The 24201-nt window shown below is 41.8% G+C and overlaps 1 protein-coding gene across 7 annotated transcripts in view; it reads left to right on the top strand.

Moving 5' to 3' along the window:
• Nucleotides 1-1942: 1942 nt before the first annotated feature.
• WBP2NL (WBP2 N-terminal like) overlaps nt 1943-24201 on the top strand; it is a 34860-nt gene continuing 12601 nt past the window's right edge. For 4 of the 7 annotated variants that reach the window (XM_072843711.1, XM_072843710.1, XM_072843706.1 and 1 more), the window contains exons 1-5: nt 1944-2102; nt 15574-15682; nt 16179-16320; nt 16516-16608; nt 22463-22573. In XM_072843711.1, coding sequence (XP_072699812.1) covers nt 2041-2102; nt 15574-15682; nt 16179-16320; nt 16516-16608; nt 22463-22573 — 517 coding nt within the window. In that variant the 5' untranslated portion in view covers nt 1944-2040. Of the gene's footprint in view, nt 2103-2922; nt 2973-15573; nt 15683-16178; nt 16321-16515; nt 16609-22462; nt 22574-24201 lie in introns of those variants that run through there. The other 3 variants (XM_072843709.1, XM_072843708.1, XM_072843713.1) reach the window with 3 other exon arrangements.

Here is a 24201-nt window from a genome sequence, read left to right as displayed (position 1 = left end):
TATCATGCTAGACATTGAGGGATGCTATGCTCTGCACGGCCTGTCTCCTTCAATGAAAACAAGGTTTATTTTCATTTAATTTCCTAGCTTTTCCCTCCTTTCTCCAGAAGGCATAAAACCCAACTCTGTGGATGGAGTGGGCCTATTTTGCCTAGAGACTTGCCTATGGCATAGTGAATATTTTAAGAGTTAAGAATTTAAATTTAAAGCACTAGCTTGTCTCTTTTCTCTTTCAAACTTAAACTTCTGCTCTTTGAGGTTCCTAATCTCTTCTGTAGCCAGCAAATAACACCACTTTCTCTCTTTCTGAATTTGAATGTAATGACCATAAGCGGTTGTGTTTGGGACCTCAGTTTTCAGTAGGGTGAATGGAAGGTATTGAAGAATGGTGAGGGGATCCCTGGGTGGCTCAGCGGTTTAGCGCCTGCCTTTGGCCCAGGGCGCGATCCTGGAGTCCCAGGATCGAGTCCCACGTCGGGCTCCTGGCATGGAGCCTGCTTCTCCCTTCTCCTGTGTCTCTGCCTCTCTCTCTCTGTCTATGGTAAATAAATAAATAAATCTTAGAAAAAAAAAAAAAAAGAATGGTGAAGAGTCACTCAGGTAAAATGATGTGGACCAGAGCCAGAGTGGCAATGCCACACCAAGATAGAGGGATGTGGTAAGATTTAAGCGATAGTTTTGCAAACTTAAAATATCACAGCTAAGAGAAAACAGTTTTTTTAAAATTTTTATTTATTTATGATGGTCACAGAGAGAGAGAGAGGCAGAGACACAGGCAGAGGGAGAAGCAGGCTCCATGCACCGGGAGCCCGACGTGGGATTCGATCCCGGGTCTCCAGGATCGCGCCCTGGGCCAAAGGCAGGCGCCAAACCGCTGCGCCACCCAGGGACCCCAAGAAAACAGTTTTTTAGTCCTATTCTTTCATATAGATGTGGAAACTGAAGTCCAGAGAGCATAGTTAGTTGTCTTGCCCAAAGTTGCACACTTAGTTTACCAGTGCAAGACGAGGACTCTATCTCAATGCTTGCTCTACCGCTTCACATCATTCCTATTGTGTTTCATTTGTTCCAATAGTCTTGTATCAAAAAAAAAAAATCAGCTTGAGGCGCCGGGCTGGGTCAGTTGGTAGAGCATGAGACTCTTGATTCCTAGGTCATGAGTTCAAGCCCCATGTTGGGTGTACAGATTATTTTTTAAAAAATCAGCTTATAACTGATGAAATGTCTTTATTTGGCAACTTTTCTTTTTATTAGTGGTACATTTAAAAATGATGTATCTCACAACTGATAGCATTTTAAACTGGATGAAATCCGGTAATCCAGAAGACGTTACCATCCCTCTGCTTGAAGCCCTTTGGCGCTCTTTTGTGAAGTCTAAATGAAACAAGAATATGTACAGCATTTTAGTTTTCAAAGCAATTCCAGTATAATGTAACCCATCGGACCCTCACAATCACCGTTTGGCGGAGGCAGGGCAGGTAGGATGGTTGACATAGGCTCTATCTTGGAGCCGCTCCCCCTGACCCAGGTCATGCACCCTTTCCTGAATGCTGTTTCACAAGAAACCAGCTCAGATTCCAGGCTTTTTCTGGTGGGGAACAGTTCTGCTCGCCCTAGGAGAAGCGAGAAATCTTTTTGGGCCCTTTCTCCAAAGGGCATTAGCCTCCTGACCCGACTCAGCGGAGGGATGCAGGAAAATCCTCCTTCTAAGTCCACTCCAGCGGGCAGCCGAGCCACCATGTCTGGGCTACGACGCAGGTGTGAACCCAGGAGCCACTCACCGGCCACTCACCCCTCCGCGCTCTGGGGACGGGGCCAATTCCCGGGGCCCGCTCCCTGCCCCCGCAGCGGGCACCTCCACGCGGACACTGCCTGGTTCTCTGGCCGCTGCCCCTCCGGTGACCAGCCCCCTGGCTCCTCACCCCCACCCTCGTCCTTGCGCCATAATCTCCGCCCTCCCCTTCAAAGCCCCGCCCCCTGGCCTAGCGCAGGCCCCGCCCCTTCCCATCTGAGGGGCGGCAGGAGGGGGCCTGGAGAAAGATGGCGGTGAATCAGAGTCACACCGAGAATCGCCACGGGGCCATCATCCCTTTTGGCGAAAGGTGCCTGCGGGGGAGCCGGGGGCGGGGAGGGGTGCGGTCAGACCCGGGTGGGGGAGGCCGGCGGGGGGCTGGCGGCTTGCAAACTCTCAGCCAATCAGGGCCTTTCCCGCCTCTCCCGGGCGTCGCAGGCGGAGCCCCGCCCCCGCCATCGGGGCGCGCGAGGCCGGGCCGCGGGTTAGCGGCTCAGAGGTGGCGGAGGCTCAGGTAAAAGGGCGGGCGCTCACTGGCAGGAGTGAGGTGTCGCGCCGCCCCGCCGGGTCGCGTGCGGCTGGCTGGCTGCCGTTGGGGTGACGGCCGGCGGCCGGGGAGGGGTGAGGGAGGCGGGCGGTGGGTGCGCCCCTCCCCGGGGACGCCGAGGCGGAAGAGGCGGGAGTGCGGCGCAGTGGAAGGTCCCGCTCTGTGGGGGCGTCGCCTCGCCCTCAGAACCCCCAGGAGCCCCGTTTCTCTTCGCCCCGACGGGGAGAGGGGAGTGACTGCTCCTACTTTTAAGGTACAGATGGGGAGCAGACGCCCCAGGGAGGAGGGCGCTCGGGGTGCGCGGGCTCCGCGGGGGCCGCCGCTTGCTCCCCGGCCCGCCTCGCACCTCGCCTCCCCGCCGCTCCTCCGCGCCCCCCCGCCCCCGCCCCCGCCCCCGCCCCCAGCAGGTCTTCCGTGGGCTCCCGTCTGCTCCGCGCGGCCCTCGGTTTCCTTTGCTGTCGGGTCGCTCGCTGGCTGTTTGGCTCCGACACCCGGTGCTCTGTGCCCCGGGGAGACTGCGCGTTCGTCGGGAGGATCCGCCCAGACAGTACCGAGTGCTGATGTCCAGATCTGTTTCCTTTGCTTCCTCCCCCAGAACATGTTCTTGACAGATTCCGGCGGGCGGCGGAGGCTGTACGTCTTCCCTTGTAGTAGGAGAGGATTGTCCTCCGCTCTGAGCGCGGCTCCCTGGCCTGGAGCGCTGTGACCTGTGTACAGGTGGCTCTGGGCCCTGAAGCCACTTCTGATTTGGGGTTTGGGCATCTTCTCGCTCAGCCTCGGGTGTGTGTGTGTGTGTGTGTGTGTGTCTGTCTGTGTGTATGTTGGAGGCAGGGCATGGAGGATGTTTTTAAAAATTATGACAGAAACACTGATTTTATGGTCCTTTGAGTTGCTTTTTTTTTTTTTTTAAGATTTTATTTATTTACTCATGAGAGACACACAGAGAGAGAGAGGCGGAGACATAGACAGGGAGAAGCAGGCTCCTCGTGGGGAGCCCGATATGGGACTCGATCCCAGGACCGGGCGGGATCACCACCTGAGCCGAAGGCAGACGCTCCCCCGCCGAGCCACTCAGGCGCCCTGGTCCTTTTGAGTTATCTTGATGGGGTCCATTATGTGCTCTTGAATGTGTAATCATCGCCAAACACCTTTGTCAGAGCTGTATACACATCACTGCTCTATCTACAATGAGGATCAGTAGTATTTCCCTTATTTCTCAGGTGGGAAACTGAAACACAGAAGTAGGTGGCTTAAAAATCATATGGCCAGTGCATGTGGGAGAGATTTGGTTGGGGATTGGACTTATCAGAGAAGACCTGCCTTGTCAGTGCTCTTTCTTGTATAGAAACTACAATAATGGGACGGCTGGGTGCCTCAGTGGTTGAGCATCTGTCTTCGGCTCAGGGCGTGATCCCCGACTTTCGGGATCCAGTCCCACATCGGGCTCCCTGAGAGGAGCCTGCTTCTCCCTCTGCCTGTGTCTTTGCCTCTCTCTCCGTGTGTCTCTCATGAACAAATGAATACAATCTTTAAAAACTATAATAATTCTTTATTCCTATTTTATTAATTTTTTTGCTTGAGCATTATTGATACAATTATTACATTGGTTTCAGGCGTACAACATAGTGATTGGACAGCTGTGTAAGTTATGCTGTGCTCCCCATAAGTGTAGTCACCATCTGTCTACAATTACAGTAGTATTGACTGTGTTCCCTAGGCTGTGCTTTTTGTTCCTGTGACTTATTGAGTCGCAAACTGGAAGCTTGGATCTCCCACTCCCCTTCCCCAAGCTCCCAACCCTTCCCTCTGGCAACCATCAGTTTGTTCTCTGTGTTTATTCTGCTCTTGGTGTGTTTATTTGTTTTGTTTTTTAGATGCCTTGTATGACTGAAATTATATGGAATTCGTCTTTCTCAGTTTGATTTATTCCACTTAGTGTAATACTTTCTGGGTCTATCCGTGTTGTTGCAAATAGCAAGATCCCATCCTTTTTATGGCTGCATAATATTCCTGTGGGTTTCAGTATGTGTGTGTGTGTGTGTGTGTGTGTGTGTGTGTGTGTGTATCACATCTTCCTTATCTAATTTTCTATCATGGCTATTGTAAATAATGCTGCAGTAAGCATAGGGGTGCATATATACTTTCAAATCTGTGTTTTCATTTTTTTTAAGTAAATATCCAGTAGTTGAATCACTGGATCATATGGTACTATTTTTAATATTTTGAGAAAACTCCATACTATTTTTCACAGTGTCGGCACCAATTTACATTCCCATAAACAGTGTGCAAAGACTCTTTTTTCTCTACATTCTCTCCAACACTTACTTCTTATCTTTTTTATTTTAGCCATTCTGACAGGTGTGAGGTGATATCTCATTGCAGTTTTGATTTGCATTTTGCTGATGATGAGTGATGTTGAGCATTTTTCATGTGTCTGTTGGCCATCTGTATGTCTTTTTTGTAAAAATGTCTATTCCGTTCCTCTGCCCATTTTTTGATGGGATTGTTTGGGGTTCTATGGTGTTGATAGAAACAACTTTGAAGAAATAGGTTGAGAAGGAGAAGCTTGGTTGTATTCTGATCTCTCTTGCCTACTCAGGATACACATTTAAGAAATTTATCACATTGTTCTGTGGAGAGTTTTTGTTTTTTTTAAATCCCAGCTGAGAAGTCATAATTGTACAGATAGGACTCTACTGGTAAATAGGGAAGACACTTGAGTTTTCTTTTTTTGACCAATATTCTAAAATTGTGCAGATAGTACTATATGTTTGTTGTAGAAAAATTAGAAAAAAAAATTTTAATTACCCCAGATTCCAACACCCAGTGCTTTTTTTACATTTTGGTATGTATCTCTCTGCACTTTCCTCCATGGATATATATGCAACATCCCCCAACCCGAGATTGCTTTGTAATTTGTTTTCCTCACTTACCAATGTATTGGGAATGCTCTCCAGTATCAATATCTACATCATTATTAATCAATGACTTGTATTCCAGTGTGCATGAATGTTTGTTCAAGCCCTTGTCTGGGATGTTCAGGGTATAATTTGTCATTGCTATAAATATTGCTTCAGTGAACACTTTTGAAAACTTATCTTTGCCTACCTGTCGAAATGTTTCTTGGGGATATGTTCCTGAAAGTGTAATTGTGGGATCAGAGGACATAGACTTTTTATTTTTTAAATAGACATAGACTTTTTTAAAGATTAAAATGTATTTTTAAAAAATACAAAAATTATGTCAAAATATTTTATATTCTACAAATGCATATAGAAATATATATTTTAAAAAAGAAATATATTTTTTGCGAAATCACCCTATAGAATTATATCATTGTGTTCTCAATACTCACAGTGCCCATTTCATCACACCCTTGACAACACCTGGTGTTAAACGTCGCTATCTCTGCCAGTCTGAATAATTGAATCTTTAAAAAAAATTTATTTTTTTCCCAAGGTTGTTGGCTATTTGTCTTTGATAAATTTGCTTTGTAAATTTTCCCTATTTTTACTAAGCTGTTAATGATATTGTGTTTGTATGTGGTAAAAGAAACACAAAGGAAATATACCATATTAATTTTTTTAAAAATAGAAATTATATATATATTTAAAGTATACAACATGATGATGTGATATACATATAGGTAGTAAAATGATTTCTATAACCAAGCTAATTAACATATAATCTCCTCACATAGTTAACCATTTTTTAGTGTGATGCATGTGCCTGAAATCTACTCTCTTGGCATATCTCCAGTGTTCAATACACTCATTTTTTTTCAATACACTCATTAAGTGTAGTCATCATGCCTATAATATATTGGATCTCTAAACTTATTCATTCTACATAACTACAAGTTTGTACCCTATGACTAACATCTCCCCAATTCCCCCATTCCCTGAGCCCCTGGTAATCACCATTTTACTTTTTGCTTCAATGCATTTGACTTTTTTTCCCTTAAGGTTCTACATATATACCTAAATGAGATCACATAGTATTTATCTTTCTCCGGATTTATTTCATTTAGCACAATATTCTCAAGGTTCATTCATGTTTTAGCATGTGACAGGATTTCCTTTCTCATGATTGAATGATACATATATAAATACCACACCTTTATCCATTCATTCATTGACCGACACGTAGTTTATGTCTATATCTTGGGTATTGTGAGTAATGCTGCAGTGAACATAGGAGTGCAGGTATCTCTTTGATATCCTATTTTAATTTCCTTTGGATATACACCTAGAAGTGAGATTGCTGGATCATATGGCAGTTCTGTTTTTATTACATTGATTGATATTCATATGTTGAACCATCATATGTTCCAGGAATAAATACCACTTGGTCATGTGTATAATCCTTTTATTTAAAAAAATTTTTTTTAAATTTTTATTTATTTATGATAGTCACAGAGAGAGAGAGAGAGAGGCAGAGACACAGGCAGAGGGAGAAGCAGGCTCCATGCACCGGGAGCCCGACGTGGGAATCGATCCAGGGTCTCCCGGATCCGGCCCTGGGCCAAAGGCAGGCGCCAAACCGCTGCGCCACCCAGGGATCCCAATCCTTTTAATATACTATTCAGTTTGCTAGCATTTTTTAAATTAAGATTTTATTTATTTATTCATGAGAGACAGAGAGAGGCAGAGACATAGGCAGAGGGAGAAGCAGGCTCCATGCAGGGATCCACCCGACGTGGGACTTGATCCCAGGTCTCCAGGATCACGCCCTGGGCGGAAGGCAGACGCTCAACTGCTGCCAGTTTGCTAGCATTTTGTTGAGGATTTTTGCATCAATGTTTTTCAGAGATGTTAGTCTGTAGTTTTCTTGTGTTCTAGCTTTGACATCAGGGTAATGCTGGCCTCAGAGAATGACCTTGGAAGTGTTCCCTCTTCTGTTTTGGGGCAGATTTTTGAGAGGATTAGTGCTAAGTGTTCTTTCAGTATTTGGTGATTTGTCCAGTGAAGCCCTCTGGTCCTGGGCTTTTCTTAGCTGGGAAGTTCTTGGTTACTGATGCAATCTTTTTACTTACTATTGGTTTGTTTAGATTTTCTTTTTATTCATGAATTAGCTCCTAGGAATTTATCCATTTCTTCTAGATTATCCAGTATGCTGGCATACAATTATTCATGTGTATTAGTATTATCTTGTAATTCTTTTTATTTCTGTGGCATCCATTGTAATGTCCTTCCTTTCATTTCTGATTTTGGTAATTTGAGTCATCTCTCTTTTCTTAATTAGTTAACCTAGCCAAGGGTTTTCCGTTTCACTGATCTTAAAAACAAACAAACAAACCACTTAGTTTCACAGGTTTTTTTTTTTTTTTCTCCTATTACTTTTGTATTTTCTCTTTTGTTTTGTGTCAGCTCTAATCTTTATTTCCTTCTAGCTTTGGGTTCAGTTTGTTCTTTAGTTTCTGGAGGTGTAAAGTCAGGTTAACTTGAGATCATAAATCTCTTTTATGAATGCATGTACAGATAGAAACTTTTAACACTGCTTTGTTGAATCCCATAGTTTTGGCATTTGTATTTTCATTTTTATTTGTTTCAAGGTATTTTCCAATTTCCTTTGAGACTTTTTCTTTGACCCATTGGTTATATAAAAATGTGTTGTTTCATTTACACGTTTGTGGATTTTCCAGTTTTCCTTGTGCTATTGATTTCTAGTTTCATTTCACTGTGATCAGAAAAAGTACTTCAGATGATTTTAATTTTCTTAAAATTAAATTTGTTAAGACTCGTTTTGTGACCTTACATGTAAACCTATCATGGAGAATGTTCCATGTACACCTAAGAGCATTGTTGAATCCCATATTGCACACTTGAAACTAATACAACCCTGCATGTTAATTATACAGTTATACTCAATAAAAAATAATAAAAGAAATAAAATGAGTCTCTTATAGATAGCAGATAGTTAGATCCTAAATTGTTCATCCTTTGGAAGGCTCATATGTCAGAACCATTTCTCTTTAGCTAGGAACCTACTTACAAATTATAGATAAAAAGTATGTAAAATCTTTGCATATTTAGTATCTGGCAGTTACAGCTCAATGCATTATAAGGACAATAACTCAAATTCAGATGATTCACTATTGGAGCTTGAACTTTTGCTGAGGTTCTAGTTAGTGCTGGAGACAATAGTTTTGATATCCTTAGCTAAATGGTGCTGTGATATTTCATTTGCAGTTTTCACCTCTTTTTTAGAAATTTGTTGTCGCATTATAACATCTACCAGCATGGTGAAAATTCATTCTTTATTTCACTGTACTATATTTTAACTGAAATTTTGAAGTCAATATGCCATCCTTGTAGGACAGTGGTTCTCAGTCTGGGATGATTTTGCCTCCAGGAGACATTTTTGCTTTTCACAATTTGGGTGGGGGTGGGGGTGGGCTACAACTGGTATTTGGTGGGGAGAGAGGCAAGGGGTGCTTCCAAACAATCTACAAAGCACATACCACCACAACAAATAATTATCTAATCCAAACAGTCAAGGTTGAGAAACTTCATGTATTAGATGCCAACCTAAGGATGTGACAGAATGAAATTGCAAACAGTACTACTACCTCCTGAATATTTCAACGTGTCTAGAGCCAAATTTATGTCCCTACTTCCCAATAAACTTCTTTTTCTGACTTCTCTATTTCTTTGGAGGCAAAGATGACCTTTGATTTCTCATGACTTTTTTTGTTTCCCAGATCTAATGAATTACCAAGCTCAGGGGCTTCTTTCTTCACGGTCTTTTAAATTTAATTAATTGATTTATTGAGGTTTTACACTTAATATATAAACCCCCCCCCTTTTTTTTACTGAGGTAGAATTCACATAACATGATATTTTCCATTTTAACCATTTTAAAATGTACAATTCAGTGGCTTTTACTATATTCACAATATCATGCAATCACCACCATTATCTAATTCCAGAACATTTTCATCACCCCAAAAGAAACTGTACCTATTAAGCAGTCACTCCTCACTCAACCCAGCTCCTAACAACCTCTGATAGAAGTACAACCAGACAGAAAATCTGTAAAGCAATAGAGGAACTGAACAACACTATTGGACTCAAATGGTCCTAACAGACATATGCAAAACCTTCCATCCAACAACCAACAACAACACATAATATACATTCTGAGCTTTTTTTTTTTCATCCTGAGCTTTTTTTTTTTGTTTGTTTGTTTTTTGTTTTTTGTTTTTCATCCTGAGCTTTTTTTATTGGAATTTTTTGGTTGCTGATTCAATCTCTACTTGTTATAGGTCTATTCAGATTTTCTTTTTTCTTTATTTCATTTTGGTTGTCTCTAAGAATTTATCTGTTTCAAACAGATTATCTAATTTGTTGGCATATAATTGTTCATAATCCTTTTTTTTTCTATAAATTATGTGAAAACATCCCCACTTTTATTTCAAATTTTAGTAACTTGGGTTTTCTTTCTTATTTTATTTTATTTTATTTTATTTTATTTTATTTTATTTTATTTTATTTTATTTTATTTTTGGGAGGGGGGTTTCTTTTTTTCTTGGTCTAGCTAAGTTGGTCAATTTTGCTGATCTCAAAGGATTAAGTTTTGGTTTTATTGATTCTTTTTTCTATTCTTACATATGTCTATTATAATCTTTATTATTTCCTTCCTTCTACTAGCTTTGGGTTTAGTTTGGTCTTGTTTTTCTAGTTTCCTAGTGTGGAAAATTATTGATTTGCTCTTAAAAAATTGTAGACATTAAAAGCTATAAATTTTCCTCCTAAGTACAACTTTTGTTGCATCTCAGAAGTTTTGGTATGTGTGTCTTTATTTGTATTCATCTCAAAATTTCTAATTTCTAGTGATTCAATTTTTTAAAAAAGATTTTATTTATTCATGAGAGAGACAGAGATAGAGGCAGAGACACAGGCAGAGGGAGAAGCAGGCTCCGTGCAGGGAGCCCAATGTAAGACTTGATCCCCAGTCTCCATGATCATGCCCTGGGCTGAAGGCAGCGCTAAACCACTGAGCCACCCAGGCTGCTCCTAGTGATTCAATTCTATTTTCTAATTTTATTTATTATTTCTTTTTTGACCCACAGTTTAAGAGCATTTTGATTAATTTTCACATATTATCTTCATCAGTGTTCCATGTTTCTTTGTATGGGTTTGACTTACTAGCTGTGTCTTTTTATTTCTTTTTATTTATTTTTATCTGTTTATCTTTTTTTAGCGAGAGAGGTTGGAGAGGGGCAGAAGGAGAGGGAGAGAGAGAATCCCAAGCAGGCTCCACACAGCATGGAGACTGATATGGTGCTCCATCTCACAATCCTGAGATCCTGAGCCAAAATCAAAAGTTGGACGCTTGGGCAGCCTGGGTGGCTCAGTGATTTAGCACCACCTTCAGCCCAGGGCATGATCCTGGAGACCCAAAATCGAGTCCCACATCATGCTCCCTGAGTGGGGCCTGCTTCTCCCTCTGCCTGTGTCTCTGCCTTTCTCTCTGTGTCTCTCATGAATAAATAAATAAAATCTTAAAAAAAAAAGAAGTTGGATGCTTAACTGACTGAGCTACCCAGGCACCCCTCTAGTGTCTATTTCAGGCTGAAGGATTTCCTTTAGCATTTCTTATAGTTCAGACCTACTAGTGATAAATTCTCAGTTTTTGTTTACTTGGTAATATTTTAATTTCTCCTTACTTTTTGAAGGGTAGTTTTGCCAGATACAGAATTTTTGGTTAACAGATTTTTTCCCTTTTAGCACTTTGCATGTGTCAACTCACTATCTCCTGCCTCCATAGTTTTTTTTTTTTTTTTTTAAGATTTATTTATTTATTTGAGAGAGAGAGAGCACAAGCTGGTGGAAGGGCAAAGGGAGAGGGGCAACCAGACTCCATGCTGAGCAGGGAACCCAATGTGGGGCTTGATCCCAGGACCCTGGGATCAGAATCTGAGCTGAAGGCAGCTGCTTAACTGACTAAACCACCCAGGTATCCCTGCTGCCATAGTTTTTGTTGTTGTTTTGTTTTATTTTTTATTTATTTTTTTAAAGATTTTATTTATTTATTCATGAGAGACACAGAGAGAAAGTTAGGCAGAGACATAGGCAGAGGGAGAAGCAGGCTCCATGCAGGGAGCCCGAGGCGGGACTCCATCCTGGGTCTCCAGGATCACGCCCTGGGCTGAAGGTGGTGCTAAACCACTGAGCCACCCGGGCTGCCCTGTTTTTTTGTTTTAAAGATTTTATTTATTTATTCATAGAGACGGAGAGACAGAGAGAGAAGAGAGAGAAGAGAGGCAGAGACACAGGCAGATGGAGAAGCTCCATGTAGGGAACCCGACGTGGGACTCGATTCCCGGTCTCCACGATCACACCCCGGGCTGCAGGCAGCGCTAAACCGCTGCGCCACCGGGGCTGCCTATGCCATAGTTTATGAGAAGTCAGCTATTTGTCTTATTGAGAATTCCTTGTACATGATGATTCTTTTCTTTGGCTCCTCTCAAGAGTCTCTGTATTTGGCTTTCAGCAGTTTGGTTATAACCGTGTCTTTGGTGTAGATCTCTGAGTTTATCCTATAGGAGTTTGTTGAGCTTGGATGTGTAGATTCATGTCTTTTGTTAAATTGGAAATTTTGGCCAATATTATTTCGAAATTTTTATGTACCCCTTTAGTCCTTTTCTCTCCTTCTGGCAATCTCATTATGCATATGATTTTAAGTTTAATTTTTGTCCCACAGGTCTGTTAGACTCTGTTCATTTTTAATTTTTTCTTTCTGTCACCTGGGTAATAACACTTATTCTCAAATGACTTATCTTCAACACTGATTCTTTCTTCTGTCTGCTGAAATCTGCCATTAAGCCCACCACTATTGAGTTTTTCATTTTACTTATTGTAGTCTCCACCTTCAGAATTTCTATATAGTTCATTTTTCTAATTTCTATTTCTTTATTGATATTCTCTACTTTTTGAGACATTGTTCTCATTATTTACTTTGGTTATTTGCACATGGTTTCCTTTAACCCTTTAAACATACTTAAAATAGTTTATTTAAAGTCTTGGTTTAGTGGGGTACCTGGCTGATTTCAGTCAGTAGAGTATGTGACTTTTGATCTTAAAGTTGAGAGTTTGAGTACCACAGTGTGGGTAGAGTTCACTAAACAAACAAACAAACAAACAAACAAAAAACAAAAAACAAATAATGTCTTTGTCTAGTTAACCCAATGTATAGACTTCCTCAGGGCAGTTACTACTTATTTCATTTCTTCTGTTCACAGAAGAACATATGGGTCATACTTGTGTTTTTGCATTCCTCATCATTTTTTATTGTAATTGAAAACTGGACATTCTGAATGTTATAATGTGGCAACTCTGGAAATCAGATTTTCTCTCTTCCTCAGGGTACATTGTTGCTGCTTGTTGTAGTTATTTGTTTGTTTAGTTTAGTGGCTTTTCTGAATTGTAAAGTTTGTACTCTGTCATGTGTGGCCACTGAAGTCTCTTTTATGTTAACTTAGTAGCCAATTAGTGATTTGACTATTTCTTTATATATCTGAACCAAAAAAACCCCCCACAAATCTCTCAGCCTTTGCCGATCGAGTCTGCCTGTGTGTTTGGAATGGGTTTTTATCACCCAGCCAGGCAGTTTACAACTCTGTCTTAGCTTTCACTTCCTGCTTGAGCAGAGCCTCATTATCAACCAGAAGTAAAAGTTTTGGGCCTTCTCAGTTTTCTTCTGAGCATGAACCCAGCCCTGGGCAGATATGCATGTGGCTTTCTAGATTCCCATGAATATATCAGAGCTTTTCAAATTCTTTATTCCCCAAAACATCTCATTCCTCAGGCTTTCCTCTCTAACTTTTCAGTTTTGCTTGTTTGCACTAAAGGTCATCCTTTGCCCCAGACAGCAGCAACTAATACTGTTTTTGACAAATGTACTCTGGGTAGTCACCTCAGTCCTGGGAGAGTTCTGAATTAGGCACACAACTTTTGAGCCAGTGTTTCAGGGAGCCACCAGACAAGTTAAAACAACCACGATTCTTTGAGAAAAGGTGTGTTCTGCTCCCTTTGGTGTTTGGCACTTATATTAGGAATGTGGGTTATTTTTAAGGCTTTTGTCAAGTCAGGGATTGGAGGATGGTACCAGAGTAAGTGAAAGTGTCACAAAGCTCTCTTACTGAAACTCAATTTTTCTTGATTAAACATTCTTTTAGTTGCTATAAGATTTTGATTAGATTCCAGAGTTCTGGACTGAGTTTTAGAGTTCCCTAAGTTTTTTTTTTAAATTATTTATTTATGAGAGAGAGAGAGAGAGAGAGGGAGAGAGAGAGATTGAAGGCGTAGAGGGAGAGGGAGAAAGTATCCTAAGAAGATTCCTCACTGAGTTTGGAGCCTGATCCCACAACCCTGAGACCACAACCTGAGATAAAACCAAGAGTCCCAGCTCATTTGACTGTGTCACCTAGGTGCCCTTGGAGTTCCCTGTTTTTTCTGACATTTTTGTTGGCATCCTGTATTTTCATTGTGTTTTTAAAAGCCCTTTTTATCAACACACCATCACCCCAGTTCTAGTTCTTATCACTGCAGGTAGGGCTATTTTAGGGATTTTTTAAAAAAGAAATCTCCACACCCAATATAGGGCTTAAACTCAGAACCCCCAAATCAAGACCTCCATGCTCTACTGACTGAGCCAGTACAGCACCCCTTAGGGATTCTTAAAGTGATACCTCTGATATACCACCATCTCCTTGATCATGTGACTAGCCTGCTGAGACAGCTGCAGCTCATAGTTTCTCCATGCCTGTTTTTTTCTCTTTTCTCTCTCTCTTTTTTTTTCTCCATGCCTATTAAATGGTTTTTCCAAGTCTAGTTTCACAATGGCTTTCCATTTGTATCTCACTATTTTTCCACCTTCACTTCCATCTGTTTTGATGAATGCACACAAATAGGCTGCTCCCAAGTGTGCAATTTGCTTTCCACTGTGTACCTCCATTAATGCTGCTCTTGCACCTCATTCATGCTGTTTGCTCCCCATCTGGATTGTCCTCTACCTCTACCTCTGCCTACTGAAACACTATTCATATCTTAAGAATTGACTCACACTACAACTTTTCTATAAAGTCATTTTTGATCACTTCAACCAAAGCTAATCTCTCTTTCCACTAAATTCCTATGATATTTTTGTGCCATTAATGTTATACATGTCATATTACTGCTTGCATTATTATCTGTATTCATGTTTTCATCACCCATTGCCCCCCAGGTACCCCAATACTTATTCATTCTTTCCATAAATATTTATTAGTACCCTCTGTATGCTAGGGCTAGTGGAAAGACATTGTCTTTAATGATCATTAGTTAGAACATTGAACAAATAAGCACATATATATTATAACAATTACTAAGAAAGAAAAGAAACCCGATAGGATTCTGTGAGTGGGAAGAGGATGAGTTCAAGCTTCTCAGGTTAAGAGTGAAGGGGGAACATGGCAGGCAGAGGGAACAGCATGCCAGTGGAATCTGGAGTACTCTGTTCCTTACTGTCTCTATCAGAGTCAGAGAAACATTTCCATTACCACAGTGTTTTACACTTACTGCACATGAAGAATAAGAATTAATGAGTAAATATTAAGAAGAAGGTAAGTCTGATAAGAAAAAAACAACCCCAGGGCATCTGGGTGGCTCAGTTAAACCTCCAACTCTTGGTTTCAGCTCAGGTCATGATTTCAGGGTCCTAAGGTCAAGCCCCACATTAGGCTCCCCACTCAGCAGAAAGTCCGCTTCTCCTCTTGCTCTCTCTCTGCCCCTCCCCCTGCTCGTGCACTCTGTCTCTAAAATAAATGAATCTTTAAAAAAAGAACCCAGTGGGCAGCCTGGGTGGCTCAGCAGTTTAGCGCTGCCTTCGGCCCAGGGCATGATCCTGGAGACCTGGGCTGAGTCCCACGTCACCCTGTATGGAGCCTGCTTCTCCCTCTACCTGTGTCTCTGCCTCTCTCTTGTCTCTATCTCTGCGACTCTCATGAATAAAATAAATAAAATCTTAAAAAAAAAAACAAAACCCAATGATAAAAAGGGAGAATAAGTGTGAATAGTCAGGGAGTAAGATCATTTAAATTTCTTTCTATTTCGATAAAATAATGGTAGTAGCAGCAGCAGCTAACATTTATTGAGTTCTTGCTATGGGCTGGGAACCGTGCTAAAAGCTTTATGTGTGTCATTTTCTATAACTTCTAAATGGTGTCGTTAATCTGCTTTCTTTTCTGCAGTGTCTTGACACAGTGTCAGGATGTGGACCTCTCCTTCCCACGGCAACCAGAGGGATGCAGTCTCTTCAATGGTACAAAAAGGGGAACACTGTTTCTCACTTCATACCGGGTAATTCTACTTCTACTTTGATCTGATTAACCACACATTTGTTTTTCCTAAATTGGAGTGAGGTTAAACATTGATTTTCTTTTTCTTTTTTTCTTTTTTTTTAAACATTGATTTTCAAAGTGTTTTAAAATATTCACACTTTTGGGCAGGCCGGGTGGCTCAGCGGTTTAGCACTGCCTTCAGCCTAGGGCCTGATCCTGGAGACCTGGGATCGAGTCCCCGTGTCAGGCTCCCTGCATGGATCCTGCTTCTCCCCTGCCTGTGTCTCTGCCTCTCTCTCTCTTTCCCTCTCTGTGTCTCTCATGAATAAATAAATAAAATCTTTAAAAAACAAACATTCACACTACGATTTTCCATATTGAGGAATATAAAAGAAAACAGGTGATGGTTCTTCATTAGGGCAGGATGTCAAAGCAATCTTGACCTTAGAATTGCTCTCCTGTGTCTCAATCCATGGACAACCTGCATTCCCTCCAAAATTTCTTTCCTCTCCTAGGTGATCTTCGTGACTTCACATGCAGTCAACGACCCCATGTTTTCTTTTATGATGCCATTTGAGCTGATGAGTAACTGTACCATTGAACAGCCAGTTTTTGCTGCCAACTTCATTAAAGGAATCATTCAGGCAGCTCCAGATGGTAAGTGATCCCCCTCAAAAGTGTACTTTTTTTCTCAAAAGCTTCCAGAGGTTTAAGATTCAGACCTGGCTCATGCTGGAATTCAAAGAAAGCTGCCCTGCTCCTTTGGGTAGTGCTTCTCTCTTTGTCCGGGGCAGTCCTTCTCTGACCAATGGTGCCAGCATCTTAGTGAGTATGTGCCGTTTCTTTTCCCAGGTGGCTGGGAAGGACAGGCTACTTTTAAATTATCCTTCAGAAAAGGAGGTGCCATCGAATTTGCCCAGTTGATGATGAAAGCTGCTTCTGCTGGTGAGCAATGCTAATAAAGATATTAACCCTTGGGGTTTTGAGGCCTGTGGAATTGGAAGTAGGACTGTCACTCAGTTGAGACTTTGGCCTCTGTGGTCAGGCAGTTGGTAACTGCACAGGCAGTTGGTAACTGCACATGTATTCAGCAGGCATTTCCTGAGCCTCCCTACTATGGGATGGGTACCATACCACATGCTGGGAGCAAGATTATTCAGTCCTTCCTTGTCTTTTTTTTTTTTTAAGATTTTATTTATTCATGAGAGACACAAAGAGGCAGAGACATAGGCAGAAGGAGAAGTAGGCTCCCAGTGGGAAGCCCTTTGCAGGACTCGATCCCAAGACTTCGAGATCACAACCTGAACCAAAGGCAGACGCTCAATCCCTGAGCCACCCAGGTGTCCCAATCCCTCCTTGTCTTAAAGGAGTTTACACTCTACTGGGAGCTATACTCAGACACCTAAATAAATAAGTTTACCTGATAATCTTTTGTCTATTTAAATGCTAGTCTCATATATCATTAAGTAGTCTCATTTTCAGATCAGGGAGCCCCAGTTTCCTGAGCTCTTTTTCCTCTGTCATGCCTTTTTTGTCTTTTCTCCTCTCTGGGTTTGCCTTTACTTCTCTTAGGTTTAGTTCCCTCTTCCATGAGAAAAGGGAAGAGGTATTGTCAAGCCATACAGCACTGATCTAGTGTATGTACCAAAGAACTCTTTCAGACTTTGAATACAAATAAACCTTTTGTGGGGGACCTGGCTGGCTCAGTTGATAGAGCAAGTGACTCCTGATTTAGGGGTTGTGAGTTCATGTCTCATGTTGAATGTAGACCCTACTGAAAAAAAAATCCTTTTATGATATGTTTTTATTTAATCTAGCCTTATTTCATGCCCCTATTGTCTCACCTTTTGTACTACAATCTGACTGGACTTCTCTCTGCCTTGTTCTCTCATGTCTGAGCCTTCATGCTATTTGTTCTATCTGGGTAGATGTATTTATTTATTTAATTTTTTAAAAAAAAGATTTTATTTATTTATCCATGAGAGACACAGAGAGAGAGAGGCAGAGACACAGGCAGAGGGAGAAGCAGGCTTCACGCAGGGACCCCGATGTGGGACTTGATCCTGGATCTCCAGGATCATGCCCTGGACCGAAGGTGGCGCTAAACCACTGAGCCACCCAGGCTGTCCTATTTATTTAATTTTTTTATATGTATATATATATATATATTTTTTTTTTAATTTATTCATGAGAAACACAGAGAGCGAGAGAGAGGCAGAGGCACAGGCAGAGGGAGAAGCAGGCTCCATGCTCGACATGGGACTTGATCCCGGGTCTGCAGGATCAGGCCCTGGGCTGAAAGCAGCGCTAAACCGCTGAGCCACCCGGGCTGCCCTGCTTATTTAATTTTTTAAGTAAACTCCCCAACATGAGTCTCAAACTCATGACCCCAAGATCAAGAGTCATATGCTCTACTGACTGAACCTGCCAGGTGCCCTGAAATTCTTCTATCTGGAATGTTCTTTCTCCTTCTCCCTTGTCTCTACCCCCAACTCCAATCTAGTTGAGATGAACATAACCTAGTTGAGACAGACATATTCAAATATGCCGTAATAGAGGCATTGACAAAGTTCTGGGGACACACAGAAGGATGGAATGCATTTTTCTAGCTCAGGAGACTGACTTGGATCATGATACTATAAGCCAAGGTTTAGAATATAAGAGACAGTCTAAATTAGAGAGGAAATGAGTTCAATTTTAGATACAATAGTACTGACATTTATTAAATGGTTACCATATAGTGGGCAGTGTTCCAAGCCCTTTACATGGGTCAATTTATGTAATTTCACAAAAACTTGTGATGTAATCATTATCCCCAGCTGATAACAGGGGAAACTGAATCAGTGATAGTTATACAGTTTCCCAAGGCTATACAGGTAGACAGTGGGAGCTAGAATCAGAACCCTACACCTGGGCAGCCCTGGTGGTGCAGCGGTTTGGCGCCACCTGCAGCCTGGGGTGTGATCCTGGGGACCCGGGATTGAGTCCCACATCGAGCTCCCTGCATGGAGCCTGCTTCTCCCTCTGCCTGTGTCTCTGCCTCTCTCTCTTTGTGTCTATGAATAAATAGATAAAATATTTAAAAAAAAAAGAACCCTACACCTGCTCTTGCTCTTTTTTAAGACTTTTTATTTTGAAAAAAAATCATATGTATGGAAAAGTTGCAAGAATATTACAACGAACTCTCATGGACACTTTGTCTAGATTCACTCATTATTAACACTTTCCCACATTTACCTCATCTTATTCTTTCTTTGCTTTGGGAGTAAGTCACAAAGATCATTTCCTTCATTCCTAAGTATTTGAATGTAAATCTCCTAGGAGCAAGGGTATTCCCTTATCCACCCCCAGTCTACTTATCAAATTCAGAAACTTTAACATTGAAACAATGCTATTGTTTAATATACAAATTCAAATGATTAACCCATTAGGTTCCTGATTCTAATAGCATACCTTTTTTTCCAATCAGGATCTAATTCCTACGCATCTAATTTACACAGTTAGATTACACATTGGCTCTAATTACACGTTGAATTTAGTTGTCCTATTTCTTTGGTTTCCTTTAATCTGGTCTCAATCTTTCTTTGTCTTTCTTGGCATTAAAATTTTATTTATTTATTTATTTATTTATTCATTCATTCATTCATTCATTCATGAGAGACAGATTGAGAGAGAGAGAGAGAGAGAGAGAGAGAGAGAGGCAGAGACACAGGCAGAGGGAGAAGCAGGGAGCCCGAAGTGGGACTCGATTCCTGGTCTCCAGGATCAGGCTCTGGGCTGAAGGCGGCGCTAAACCGCTGAGGCACCTGGGCTGCCTGACATTAACATTTTATTTTATTTTATTTTTTTAAAATTAATTAATTTATTTATTTATGATAGTCACAGAGAGAGAGAGAGAGAGAGAGAGAGAGGCAGAGACACAGGCAGAGGGAGAAGCAGGCTCCATGCACCGGGAGCCCGACGTGGGATTCGATCCCGGGTCTTCAGGATCGCGCTCTGGGCCAAAGGCAGGCGCTAAACCTCTGCACCTCCCAGGGATCCCGACATTAACATTTTAAAGAGAATACAGGTTTATTGTTTTATAGAATGTCCCTTAATTTGGGTTTGTCTGTTTCCTCATGCCTAGATGCAGGTGGTGCATTTTGGCAGGAATACTAACTATATAAGTGACGTATTCTTTGGATACTCTTAATCCCTGCATCATATTAAATGTGAGGTACATCAGAATGGTAGAGGCCAGTGGATGTGCAGCTCAAAACTCCAAAGATGAGCTTTATCTAGAGACTGATTTGGATGGAAATCTTCAGTGCACAGGTCATCTCTGGAGCCATGTGAGTGATTGGCTCATTTGATGACTGAAGGATGGTATTCCAAGGGTTCTCAACCTATCAGGGATGGGTAGGGAGAGGTGACCATAATGAAGATTGCAAAGGGGCTGAGCAAGGTAGGAGGAGAATTGAGTGAGTTTATTATCCCAGAAATTAAGGAAGGAAAGTTTCAAGCATTACTGAGTGGTCATCTGTCAGCTGCAGAGATGTTTGATTAAATGAAGACTGAAAAATGTGCATTGCATGTGGAAATTTGAATTTGTTGGTGGTCTTAAGAGAGAAATGCTAACGAAGACAGGTGGCAGAAAAGCCATATGTAGGAAATTGAGAAGCAAAAAAATTTTTACTGTTACCTTTAACTGCAAAGATGAAAGCCAAGGGGTTCACATGATGTTCCCAGCCAGCAGCTCTTTGTTGTCCAAAGGGCAGACAGCATCTAGAAGCATGACACTGGATAACAAGGTGTCCTGGCAGCCAGAGCTTAGTTATGTGGAACCCAGAGTCAGGGGACACTTGAAGTCCAGTTCCTCTTTGCTACAGATGTCTGCAGAACTCAGAATAATTGCATACTGGGTCTTGAATTTGCTCTTATGTTTGGCCTTAGGTGTGGGAGTCTACCCCCCACTCCACCCCCCCCCCCCCCCGGAAGAGTCAGGGCTTGTGAGATGGGCTTCCTTGAGGCCTTTAGAATTAGCTGCCCATCATGCTTCATGATCTGATTCTTTGGCCCTTTGCAGAAGTCTCTTCCCCTCTGCAGAGCTGACTTGTTGGAGCTCTTTGATTAGTGTTTTTACTAAATATATATGGAGTACCTATTGTGTGCCAAACACTATACGAGATGAGTGAGAAAGCACAACAGTGAACAAGGCATACATAGTCCCTTCCTTTGTTAAACTTTTTTTTTTTTCCTTTGTTAAACTTACAGTCTAGTAAGAGTCATGTAAGAAATAAGCAAACAGGGACACCTGAATGGCTCAGTGTTTGAGTGTCTGCCTTTGGCTCAGGTCATGATCCTGGGGTTCTGGGATCAAGTTCCGCATCAGACTCCCTGTGCGGGCCTGCTTCTCCCTCTGCCTCTCTGTGTGTCTCTCATGAATAAATAAATAAAATCTTAAAAAAAAAAAAAAGAAAGAAAGAAGCAAACATATAAGTTAATAGAATAATTTAAATGGGAAGGATAGGGATCCTTGGGTGGCGCAGCGGTTTAGCGCCTGTCTTTGGCCCAGGGCATGATCCTGGAGACCCAGGATTGAATCCCACATCCGGCTCCCGGTGCATGGAGCCTGCTTCTCCCTCTGCCTGTGTCTTTGCCTCTCTCTCTCTCTCTCTGTGACTATCATAAATAAATGAAAATTAAAAAAAAATAAATGGGAAGGATACTAATAGGATATTAAAAAGGAGGATAACAGGGATAAAGAGGACTTTAGAATTATAGTGAATTAGATAAGATAATGCTAGTTATTGAAGCAGATAACCCCCCAATTATCAGTAGCTTAAGACAATAGATAGTACTGCTTATATAAAGGACAATCAGCAGGGGTGAAAGGGGGCTCTGTTCCATATAGTCCTTCAGGGACCCAGGGTGATAGGGTCTCTCCCATCTTTAACCCATGGCTTCCACACCCTCTCTGAATAGCCAGCAAAGAGGGAAAGAGTAAAGATTTCACCTGGGAAGCATGGGCCAGACCTGGCTGGAAGCAGCGTACATTACTTCTGGTCATATGCCATAGGCCAAAAATTAGTGGGATAGGCTGATAATGGCTCCCAAAGATATATCCGTGTCCTAATGCTCAGAATCTGTGAATGTTCCCTTGTTTGTAATTAACTTAAGGATTTTTTTTTAATTTTTTTTTTTTATTTATTTATGATAGTCACAGAGAGAGAAAGAGAGAGAGGCAGAGACACAGGCAGAGGGAGAAGCAGGCTCCATGCACCGGGAGCCCGATGTGGGATTCGATCCTGGGTCTCCAGGATCACGCCCTGGGCCAAAGGCAGGCGCCAAACTGCTGCGCCACCCAGGGATCCCTAACTTAAGGATTTTAAGATGAGGAGATTACCCAGGTGTGCCCCAAATGCCATCACAAGGGTCCTTATAAGAGAGATGCAGAGGAGGATAAACAAGAAGTGCTTTCTTTCTTCTGTATCACATTGCCATTATGTTGGTCTTTAATGGATGTACCATGCCAACTTGATAGAATCTTCACTTGGAAATGTTTTCTGAATATTTATTTTGGTAAGTGCCATGCTGGGCCCTGAATAAGCACAGGCTAATAAGACACAATCTCTGCCCTTAAGAAGCATACAGATCAGGACAAGGAAGGTGTATATTTTTTATCTTGTATCCTGGGAGCATTGTTGGACACACATGTAAAATGATGGTTAATACTCTATTAATTATTTGATTGATAGCTGCTGTACATCTGACTTAAAAGAATTTAAAAATCCCTATTTTGCCAAACTTGTCTTCTCAGCCGCCAGAGGAGTTCCACTTGGAAGTGTAAATTACTGGTTCAGCACTCCAGGACTGTATGTAATTACTGGGCAGGGGGGTGTGATGTGCACCCCACAGATGCCTTGTCCAGGTAAGGATGCCAGGGAAGTTCTTCTTGGGAGGTAGAAAAGTATGCCAGGGGCTCAGAGATGCATTCATTGCTGGTTTGTCTCCAACTCTGTTGCAGGAGAAACAGGAGAGGTTTTGGGGAATTGGAAAGTGGTTGAGTCCATGTCTTCTTTCTAGACTGAAGCCCAGTGGCAGGGCAGCAAGGGACTGGGATTCAATTTCAGGCATACTTTTAACTGGAAGGTATACATATGGAGCGTACCTGGGAAACTCCTGTTAGTGGGAACAGTGACTTCCTGCTTATAGCCTGAGCAGAAAAAGTGTGCTCTTGCCCACCTCCCCCTTCCCATGTCACACAGGCATAGCCATCATGCTTGAGCCATGCCCTTCAATCTCACTGAGGACTCCAGCTTTATGTACCCTTTAACAGTTGTGCCTCTCTGCAGTGATTCTCAAACGTGGTCCATAGCCTATTGGTGGGCTACAAAGGGTCTCCTAAAAGGCTGTCAGCAGGCCCCCAAATGCAGCCCTTTCTTGGGGTCTCCTTGGAACATGACATATGTGTCTATCAGCTTTTTGTTTTGTATACAACTGATGTCACAAAATTACATCTTTATAGTTGGGTGCCTAAAAACATTATCTAATAATTCTTTTAAATGCACACTTGTCTCTTAGAGGCACCTGGGTGACTCAGTTGATTAAGCCTCTGACTCTTGGTTTCAGCTCAAGTTGTGATCTCTGAGCTAAGATCGTGCCATGTAGGGCTCTGTGCTCAGCTCAGAGTTTTTTTTTTTTTTTTTTTAAGATTTTATTTATTCATTCATGAGAGACACAGGGAGAGAAAGAGAGAGAGAGGCAGAGACACAGGCAGGGGAGAAGCAGGCTCCATGCAGGGAGCCCAACGTGGGACTCAATCCCGGGACTCTAGGATCACGCCCTGGGCCGAAGGCAGGTGCCAAACCGCTGAGCCACCCAGGGATCCCCTCACCTCAGAGTCGTCTTCAGATTCTTTCCTCCTCCTTCCCTTTCCCCTTCTGCTCCTCCCCACTTGCACATTCTCTCTAATCAATAAATAAAATCTTTAAAATAAATAAATGCATTAGTCTCTTAAACTATGTAGAAAACAAAAAAAAAATGGAATTACAAGCCATTGTTAGAATAATATTAGCTTTCATAATTGTCCAGTGATTTACCTTTACTGAGATCTTTATTTCTTTACATGACTGCACATTAACTGTCTGGTGTCCTTTCACTTCACCCTGCAGGATTTCCTTAAGTATTTTCTTGCCCTGCAAAAATGAACTCCTTCAGCTTTTGTTTATCTGGAAACATCTTGATTTCTCCCTCACTTTTGAAGGAATTTGGCCAAATGGAGGATTCTTGTTTGACAGTTTATTTCTGGCCTCTAAAGTTTCTGTTGGGAAATCTGCTAATTATCTCATTGAGGATCCCTTGTATGTGATGATTCACTTCTCTCTTGCTGTTTTCAAGATTCTGTATTTTGAAAATTTGATTAGAATGTACCTCAGTGTGTGTTTCTTTTTTTTTTTTAATATTTATTTATTTATTCATGAGAGACACAGACAGAGAGAGAGGCAGAGACACAGGCAGAGGGAGAAGCAGGCTCCCCACAGGGAGCCCGATGCAGGA

The sequence above is a fragment of the Canis lupus genome, chromosome 11 (genome assembly GCF_048164855.1).
Source record: "Canis lupus baileyi chromosome 11, mCanLup2.hap1, whole genome shotgun sequence".
NCBI lineage: Eukaryota > Metazoa > Chordata > Mammalia > Carnivora > Canidae > Canis > Canis lupus.
The sequence above is the reverse complement of the archived record's forward strand: the minus strand, read 5'-3'. Positions and strand labels throughout refer to the sequence as shown.